The sequence below is a fragment of the Eucyclogobius newberryi genome, unplaced genomic scaffold (genome assembly GCF_026437365.1).
Source record: "Eucyclogobius newberryi isolate DKJ021-1_F unplaced genomic scaffold, fEucNew1.0.hap1 SCAF_173, whole genome shotgun sequence".
Taxonomy (NCBI): domain Eukaryota; kingdom Metazoa; phylum Chordata; class Actinopteri; order Gobiiformes; family Gobiidae; genus Eucyclogobius; species Eucyclogobius newberryi.
This window is the reverse complement of record NW_027315805.1, coordinates 60,400-70,000: the sequence shown is the minus strand read 5'-3', so window position 1 is coordinate 70,000 and position 9,601 is coordinate 60,400. Positions and strand designations below refer to the sequence as shown.

General features: G+C 53.7%; 1 protein-coding gene across 1 annotated transcript in view; it reads left to right on the top strand.

Annotated features, from left to right (window-relative positions):
• Positions 1-9,540, top strand: part of vps45 (vacuolar protein sorting 45 homolog) — a 108,095-nt gene extending 98,555 nt beyond the window's left edge. Inside the window, exons 9-15 of the mRNA XM_072450290.1 lie at positions 68-181; positions 2,973-3,140; positions 3,339-3,497; positions 4,069-4,176; positions 8,815-8,936; positions 9,133-9,264; positions 9,383-9,540. Of these exons, the coding sequence (XP_072306391.1) occupies positions 68-181; positions 2,973-3,140; positions 3,339-3,497; positions 4,069-4,176; positions 8,815-8,936; positions 9,133-9,264; positions 9,383-9,464 (885 nt within the window). The 3' untranslated portion in view covers positions 9,465-9,540. The remainder of the gene's footprint in view (positions 1-67; positions 182-2,972; positions 3,141-3,338; positions 3,498-4,068; positions 4,177-8,814; positions 8,937-9,132; positions 9,265-9,382) is intronic.
• The last annotated feature ends 61 nt before the right edge of the window (positions 9,541-9,601 follow it).

The following is a 9,601-nucleotide window of genomic DNA, read 5'->3' as shown; positions in this document are numbered from 1 at the left end:
GCTTCAGGTGGAGCTTCAGGTGGAGCTTCAGGTGGAGCTTCTCACATTCCTTTTGTTTCTCCTGAAGAACTTGTACCTGAACTTTGGGGAAATCGGCACCAACATAAAGAACCTGATGGAGGATTTTCAGAAGAAACGTCCCAAAGGACAACAGAAGCTGGAGTCCATCTCCGACATGAAGGTACTGAGGTCACGCAGAGGTCACGCAAAGGTCATGCAGAGGACACGCAGAGGTCACAAAGAGGTCACACAGAGGACACGCAGAGGTCACACAGGCTACACAGAGGTCACGCAGAGGACACGCAGAGGTCACACAGAGGTCACACAGGCTACACAGAGGTCACGCAGAGGTCACACAGGCTACACAGAGGACACGCAGAGGTCACAAAGAGGTCACACAGAGGACACGCAGAGGTCACACAGGCTACACAGAGGTCACACAGAGGACACGCAGAGGTCACACAGAGGTCACACAGGCTACACAGAGGTCACGCAGAGGTCACACAGGCTACACAGAGGTCACACAGAGGACACACAGAGGTCACACAGAGGACCCACAGAGGTCACACAGGCTACACAGAGGTCACACAGAGGACACGCAGAGGTCACACAGAGGTCACACAGAGGACCCACAGAGGTCACACAGGCTACACAGAGGTCACACAGAGGACACGCAGAGGTCACACAGAGGTCACGCAGAGGTCACACAGGCTACACAGAGGTCACGCAGAGGTCACACAGGCTACACAGAGGTCACGCAGAGGTCACACAGAGGTCACACAGAGGACACGCAGAGGTCACACAGAGGTCACGCAGAGGTCACACAGGCTACACAGAGGTCACGCAGAGGTCACACAGGCTACACAGAGGTCACACAGAGGACACACAGAGGTCACGCAGAGGTCACACAGGCTACACAGAGGTCACGCAGAGGTCACACAGAGGTCACAAAGGCTACACAGAGGTCACGCAGAGGCTACAGAGGTCACGTAGAGGTCACACAGAGGTCACGCAGAGGTCACACAGGCTACACAGAGGTCACGCAGAGGTCACACAGGCTACACAGAGGTCACGCAGAGGTCACACAGAGGTCACACAGAGGACACGCAGAGGTCACACAGGCTACACAGAGGTCACGCAGAGGTCACACAGGCTACACAGAGGTCACACAGAGGACACACAGAGGTCACAAAGGCTACACAGAGGTCACGCAGAGGCTACAGAGGTCACGTAGAGGTCACACAGAGGTCACGCAGAGGTCACACAGGCTACACAGAGGTCACGCAGAGGCTACAGAGGTCATGCAGAGGTTACACAGAGGTCACGTTGAGGTCACATAGGTCAGACCACAAACTCCAAAGAACAGGCCTGACATTATTCTTTTGACAAATGTATTACACTTTAGTCACAACCTTTGTTCTTGAAGCTGCACAAACTGCTCCATCAAAAAAGGAAAGAGGTGATGTGACTCTGGCAGTGTGACTCTGGCGGTGTGACTCTGGCGGTGTGACTGGTGATGTGACTCTGGCGGTGTGACTCTGGCGGTGTGACTCTGGCGGTGTGACTGGTGATGTGACTCTGGCGGTGTGACTCTGGCGGTGTGACTCTGGCGGTGTGACTCTGGCGGTGTGACTCTGGCGGTGTGACTCTGGCGGTGTGACTCTGGCGGTGTGACTGGTGATGTGACTCTGGCGGTGTGACTCTGGCGGTGTGACTCTGGCGGTGTGACTCTGGCGGTGTGACTCTGGCGGTGTGACTCTGGCGGTGTGACTCTGGCGGTGTGACTGGCGGTGTGACTCTGGCGGTGTGACTCTGGCGGTGTGACTCTGGCGATGTGACTCTGGCGGTGTGACTCTGGCGGTGTGACTCTGGCGGTGTGACTCTGGCGGTGTGACTGGCGGTGTGACTCTGGCGGTGTGACTCTGGCGGTGTGACTCTGGCGGTGTGACTCTGGCGGTGTGACTCTGGCGGTGTGACTCTGGCGGTGTGACTGGCGGTGGGACTCTGGCGGTGTGACTCTGGCGGTGTGACTGGCGGTGTGACTCTGGCGGTGTGACTCTGGCGGTGTGACTCTGGCGGTGTGACTCTGGCGGTGTGACTCTGGCGGTGTGACTGGTGATGTGACTCTGGCGGTGTGACTCTGGCGGTGTGACTCTGGCGGTGTGACTCTGGCGGTGTGACTCTGGCGGTGTGACTGGTGATGTGACTCTGGCGGTGTGACTCTGGCGGTGTGACTCTGGCGGTGTGACTGGTGATGTGACTCTGGCGGTGTGACTCTGGCGGTGTGACTCTGGCGGTGTGACTCTGGCGGTGTGACTCTGGCGGTGTGACTCTGGCGGTGTGACTGGCGGTGTGACTCTGGCGGTGTGACTCTGGCGGTGTGACTCTGGCGATGTGACTCTGGCGGTGTGACTCTGGCGGTGTGACTCTGGCGGTGTGACTCTGGCGGTGTGACTGGCGGTGTGACTCTGGCGGTGTGACTCTGGCGGTGTGACTCTGGCGGTGTGACTCTGGCGGTGTGACTCTGGCGGTGTGACTCTGGCGGTGTGACTGGCGGTGGGACTCTGGCGGTGTGACTCTGGCGGTGTGACTGGCGGTGTGACTCTGGCGGTGTGACTCTGGCGGTGTGACTCTGGCGGTGTGACTCTGGCGGTGTGACTCTGGCGGTGTGACTCTGGCGGTGTGACTCTGGCGGTGTGACTGGCGGTGTGACTGGCGGTGGGACTCTGGCGGTGTGACTCTGGCGGTGTGACTGGCGGTGGGACTCTGGCGGTGTGACTCTGGCGGTGTGACTCTGGCGGTGTGACTCTGGCGGTGTGACTGGCGGTGTGACTCTGGCGGTGTGACTCTGGCGGTGTGACTCTGGCGGTGTGACTCTGGCGGTGTGACTCTGGCGGTGTGACTCTGGTGATGTGACTCTGGCGGTGTGACTCTGGCGGTGTGACTCTGGTGGTGTTTGGGTCTCTCCTCAGGCGTTCGTGGAGACTTACCCTCAGTTTAAGAAGATGTCGGGCACAGTCTCCAAACACGTGACAGTTGTGGGCGAGCTGTCGCGGCTCGTGTCCGAGCGCCTCCTGATGGAAGTGTCTGAGGTGGAGCAGGAGCTGGCCTGTCAGAGCGACCATGGCAACGCAGCACAGGTAACCATGGCGACGCAGCGCAGGTAACCATGGCGACGCAGCGCAGGTAACCATGGCGACGCAGCGCAGGTAACCATGGCGACGCAGCGCAGGTAACTATGGCGACGCAGCGCAGGTAACCATGGCGACGCAGCGCAGGTAACCATGGCGACGCAGCGCAGGTAACCATGGCAACAGAGCGCATCTGGCTCTTTGCAGATGGTGCGGCGGATGGTGCAGAATCCGCGCGTGTCGCCGCTGGACGCCGTTCGTCTCGTCACACTTTACGCTCTGAGGTACGAGCGACACACAAACAACATCCTGTCCGTCCTGAAGGGGGAGCTAGAGCGCCGCGGCACTGACCAGCACCTCACACAGGTGAGAGGTGCATGCTGGGAGAGAGGTGCATGCTGGGAGAGAGCGGTGCATGCTGGGAGAGTGAGGTGCATGCTGGGAGTGAGGTGCATGCTGGGAGTGAGGTGCATGCTGGGAGTGAGGTGCATGCTGGGAGTGAGGTGCATGCTGGGAGAGAGCGGTGCATGCTGGGAGAGTGAGGTGCATGCTGGGAGAGAGCGGTGCATGCTGGGAGAGTGAGGTGCATGCTGGGAGAGAGCGGTGCATGCTGGGAGTGAGGTGCATGCTGGGAGAGAGCGGTGCATGCTGGGAGAGAGCGGTGCATGCTGGGAGAGTGAGGTGCATGCTGGGAGAGTGAGGTGCATGCTGGGAGTGAGGTGCATGCTGGGAGTGAGGTGCATGCTGGGAGTGAGGTGCATGCTGGGAGTGAGGTGCATGCTGGGAGTGAGGTGCATGCTGGGAGTGAGGTGCATGCTGGGAGTGAGGTGCATGCTGGGAGTGAGGTGCATGCTGGGAGAGAGCGGTGCATGCTGGGAGAGAGCGGTGCATGCTGGGAGAGAGTGAACTCACTTGGACTAAAGTCAGTGTGTTTCAGATGATTTCTCGTGTGGTGGAGTTTGGAGGGAAACGTGTGAGAGGAAGTGACCTCATCACAGCCAACGACGCCGTCGCCATCACAAAACAGTTCTTCAAAGGACTCAAGGCAAGTCCTGGTTTAGTCCTGGTTTAGTCCTGGTTTAGTCCTGGTTTAGTCCTGGTTTAGTCCTGGTTTAGACCTGGTTTAGTCCTGGTTTAGACCTGGTTTAGTCCTGGTTTAGTCCTGGTTTAGTCCTGGTTTAGACCTGGTTTAGACCTGGTTTAGTCCTGGTTTAGACCTGGTTTAGTCCTGGTTTAGTCCTGGTTTAGTCCTGGTTTAGTCGCGTCTGGAGCAGCAGTTCTAACTGCAGACTATGCATCACCTCCTCCGTCACCTCCTCCGTCACCTCCTCCATCACTGTGTGATACGCTGGAGCCACAGCCAGAGACAAACAGAGACTACAGCGCCCTCTGCTGAGAAGGTGATCAGCTGCAGACTTTAACCTCTGCAGGAGGCCACTCCCCTCGGACAGGAGGCCACTCCCCTCGGCAGGAGGCCACTCCCCTCGGCAGGAGGCCACTCCCCTCGGCAGGAGGCCACTCCCCTCGGACAGGAGGCCACTCCCCTCGGCAGGAGGCCACTCCCCTCGGCAGGAGGCCACTCCCCTCGGCAGGAGGCCACTCCCCTCGGCAGGAGGCCACTCCCCTCGGCAGGAGGCCATGTTGTGTTGCTGTGTGTGTTTGAGTCATTGTCAGTCCAAATAACTCCACTTGAGGTTTGGTTCATTTATTTGGTGAACACCACGTCCTCGTCTCCTTCTGTCCCTCCCAGACACGTCACACACATAAACAGAACAGTATCGCCCCCTAGCTGTCAGGCATGAGACCTGAAACTTAGAGAAGTCAAACTTAAGAAACTCACAAACTCACTCTCTTTATAAAACAACATGTGTGTGAGTGAGTCCTTCATGGTGAGTCCTTCATAGTGAGTCCTTCATAGTGAGTCCTTCATAGTGAGTCCTTCATAGTGAGTCCTTCATAGTGAGTCCTTCATAGTGAGTCCTTCATAGTGAGTCCTTCATAGTGAGTCCTATCATAGTGAGTCCTTCATAGTGAGTCCTTCATAGTGAGTCCTTCATAGTGAGTCCTATCATAGTGAGTCCTTCATAGTGAGTCCTTCATAGTGAGTCCTATCATAGTGAGTCCTTCATAGTGAGTCCTTCATAGTGAGTCCTTCATAGTGAGTCCTTCATAGTGAGTCCTTCATAGTGAGTCCTATCATAGTGAGTCCTTCATAGTGAGTCCTTCATAGTGAGTCCTTCATAGTGAGTCCTTCATAGTGAGTCCTTCATAGTGAGTCCTTCATAGTGAGTCCTTCATAGTGAGTCCTATCATAGTGAGTCCTTCATAGTGAGTCCTTCATAGTGAGTCCTATCATAGTGAGTCCTTCACAGTGAGTCCTTCATAGTGAGTCCTATCATAGTGAGTCCTATCATAGTGAGTCCTATCATAGTGAGTCCTTCATAGTGAGTCTATCATAGTGAGTCCTTCATAGTGAGTCCTTCATAGTGAGTCCTATCAGAGTCCTTCATAGTGAGTCCTTCATAGTGAGTCCTATCATAGTGAGTCCTTCACAGTGAGTCCTTCATAGTGAGTCCTATCATAGTGAGTCCTATCATAGTGAGTCCTATCATAGTGAGTCCTTCATAGTGAGTCTATCATAGTGAGTCCTATCATAGTGAGTCCTTCATAGTGAGTCCTATCAGAGTCCTTCATAGTGAGTCCTTCATAGTGAGTCCTTCATAGTGAGTCCTTCATAGTGAGTCCTTCATAGTGAGTCCTTCATAGTGAGTTCTTCATAGTGAGTCCTTCATAGTGAGTCCTTCATAGTGAGTCCTTCATAGTGAGTCCTATCATAGTGAGTCCTTCATAGTGAGTCCTTCATAGTGAGTCCTTCATAGTGAGTTCTTCATAGTGAGTCCTTCATAGTGAGTCCTTCATAGTGAGTCCTATCATAGTGAGTTCTTCATAGTGAGTCCTTCATAGTGAGTCCTTCATAGTGAGTCCTATCATAGTGAGTCCTTCATAGTGAGTCCTATCATAGTGAGTTCTTCATAGTGAGTCCTTCATAGTGAGTCCTTCATAGTGAGTCCTATCATAGTGAGTCCTATCATAGTGAGTCCTTCATAGTGAGTCCTTCATAGTGAGTCCTATCATAGTGAGTCCTTCATAGTGAGTCCTTCATAGTGAGTCCTTCATAGTGAGTCCTATCATAGTGAGTCCTTCCATAGTGAGTCCTTCATAGTGAGTCCTTCATAGTGAGTCCTATCATAGTGAGTCCTTCATAGTGAGTCCTTCATAGTGAGTCCTTCATAGTGAGTTCTTCATAGTGAGTCCTTCATAGTGAGTCCTATCATAGTGAGTCCTTCATAGTGAGTCCTTCATAGTGAGTCCTTCATAGTGAGTTCTTCATAGTGAGTCCTTCATAGTGAGTCCTATCATAGTGAGTCCTTCATAGTGAGTCCTTCATAGTGAGTCCTTCATAGTGAGTCCTATCATAGTGAGTCCTTCATAGTGAGTCCTTCATAGTGAGTCCTTCATAGTGAGTCCTTCATAGTGAGTCCTTAAGAGTGTGAGCGGCTCTTATGTTCCAGAACACAACACTTGAAGGACCTTTTCAGTTTGAGTTCTTTGATGGAACTGTTTCTAAAGGCAGTGGTTCTTCTGTGACAGACTTGGACTTCAGCGCATGAAGAAGAGAAACATTATGAGTGACACAGGTTCTTGGTACAGGATGTTCAGTGTTGCCTCGTTAAGTTCAGAGATGATTGTAAAGTCGATTCCTCTGACATTGACTTTGACTGAGATGGAAACATCCAGTGTCACCCAGAAGCATAAAGAACCTGCTGGAGTTCCTCCATCTGACCAGAGATGCATCAGTGAAAGTCTCACATGTGAAGTCATCGTGATATGTCCAGAACCAGAACCAGAACCAGAACCAGAACCAGAACCAGAACCAGAACCAGAACCAGAACCAGAACCAGGGCCAGGGCCAGAACCAGAACCAGAACCAGGGCCAGAACCAGAACCAGAACCAGGGCCAGAACCAGAACCAGAACCAGGGCCAGGGCCAGAACCAGAACCCCGTTCATGGCCACACAGTAATGTCCAGGTCCAACAGATGAAGCGCGTGTTTCAGGTCCAACAGATGAAGCGCGTGTTTCAGGTCCAACAGACGAAGCGCGTGTTTCAGGTCCAACAGACGAAGCGTGTGTTTCAGGTCCAACAGACGAAGCGCGTGTTTCAGGTCCAACAGACGAAGCGCGTGTTTCAGGTCCAACAGACGAAGCGCGTGTTTCAGGTCCAACAGACGAAGCGCGTGTTTCAGGTCCAACAGACGAAGCGCGTGTTTCAGGTCCAACAGACGAAGCGCGTGTTTCAGGTCCAACAGACGAAGCGCGTGTTTCAGGTCCAACAGAGGAAGCGCGTGTTTCAGGTCCAACAGACGAAGCGCGTGTTTCAGGTCCAACAGAGGAAGCGCGTGTTTCAGGTCCAACAGAGGAAGCGCGTGTTTCAGGTCCAACAGAGGAAGCGCGTGTTTCAGGTCCAACAGAGGAAGCGCGTGTTTCAGGTCCAACAGACGAAGCGCGTGTTTCAGGTCCAACAGACGAAGCGCGTGTTTCAGGTCCAACAGAGGAAGCGCGTGTTTCAGGTCACACAGACGAAGCGCGTGTTTCAGGTCCAACAGACGAAGCGCGTGTTTCAGGTCCAACAGAGGAAGCGCGTGTTTCAGGTCCAACAGACGAAGCGCGTGTTTCAGGTCCAACAGAGGAAGTGCGTGTTTCAGGTCCAACAGAGGAAGCGCGTGTTTCAGGTCCAACAGACGAAGCGTGTGTTTCAGGTCCAACAGAGGAAGTGCGTGTTTCAGGTCTAACAGACGAAGCGCGTGTTTCAGGTCCAACAGACGAAGCGCGTGTTTCAGGTCCAACAGACGAAGCGCGTGTTTCAGGTCCAACAGACGAAGCGCGTGTTTCAGGTCCAACAGACGAAGCGCGTGTTTCAGGTCCAACAGACGAAGCGCGTGTTTCAGGTCCAACAGACGAAGCGCGTGTTTCAGGTCCAACAGACGAAGCGCGTGTTTCAGGTCCAACAGAGGAAGCGCGTGTTTCAGGTCCAACAGAGGAAGCGCGTGTTTCAGGTCCAACAGACGAAGCGCGTGTTTCAGGTCCAACAGAGGAAGCGCGTGTTTCAGGTCCAACAGAGGAAGCGCGTGTTTCAGGTCCAACAGACGAAGCGCGTGTTTCAGGTCCAACAGACGAAGCGCGTGTTTCAGGTCCAACAGACGAAGCGCGTGTTTCAGGTCCAACAGACGAAGCGCGTGTTTCAGGTCCAACAGACGAAGCGCGTGTTTCAGGTCCAACAGACGAAGCGCGTGTTTCAGGTCCAACAGACGAAGCGCGTGTTTCAGGTCCAACAGACGAAGCGCGTGTTTCAGGTCCAACAGACGAAGCGCGTGTTTCAGGTCCAACAGACGAAGCGCGTGTTTCAGGTCCAACAGACGAAGCGCGTGTTTCAGGTCCAACAGACGAAGCGCGTGTTTCAGGTCCAACAGAGGAAGCGTGTGTTTCAGGTCCAACAGACGAAGCGTGTGTTTCAGGTCTAACAGATGAAGCGTGTGTTTCAGGTCCAACAGACGAAGCGTGTGTTTCAGGTCTAACAGATGAAGCGTGTGTTTCAGGTCTAACAGATGAAGCGTGTGTTTCAGGGTGTGGAGAACGTTTACACTCAGCATCAGCCGCTGCTGCAGGACACGCTGGACCAACTGATCAAAGGACGACTCAAAGACGCACAGTTCCCCTACCTCGGACCGAGCGCGCTCCGAGACCGGTGAGGAGGAGGGGCCTGTTAGCCCTGTTAGCCTTGTTAGCTTAGCTCCCGTGCGCTCCGTGTTTCTTGGCGTTCTGAGGGCGAAACGTTTTTCAGACTTCGACCTCAAATTAGATTTGATGGTGACGCGCTAACTGTGACGCGCTAACTGTGACGCGCTAACCGTGACGCGCTAACCGTGTGCTGGTGTTTCAAGGCCTCAGGACATCATCGTCTTCATGATCGGAGGAGCCACGTATGAAGAAGCTCTGAGCGTTTACAACCTGAACAGAAGCAGCCCTGGAGTCCGCATCGTCCTGGGAGGAAGTCATGTGCACAACACCAAGAGGTACAGGTCACGGGGTCAGGTCACGGGGTCAGGTCACGGGGTCAGGTCACGGGTTTCTTTTCGTCCTTTAGTTTGGAGGTCAAACTCTAATCTTTTTATTTTCATGTTTTCATTGCAGTTTCCTGGAGGAAGTGATGTCAGCGACGGGTCAAAGTTCAGAGCGATCACAAGGTGGGAGTCGCCACGGCAACAGACGCTAACAAGCTCTGGACCAATCAGGACGCAGACACATTCCCCTTTGTTTTGTTTTTAAATGTGAATAAAATGTATGAAGTGAATTTAAACCGGCTCAGATTTATTTTACATTTATTCAAATGTCCTTTTTTTACAGTTTGAA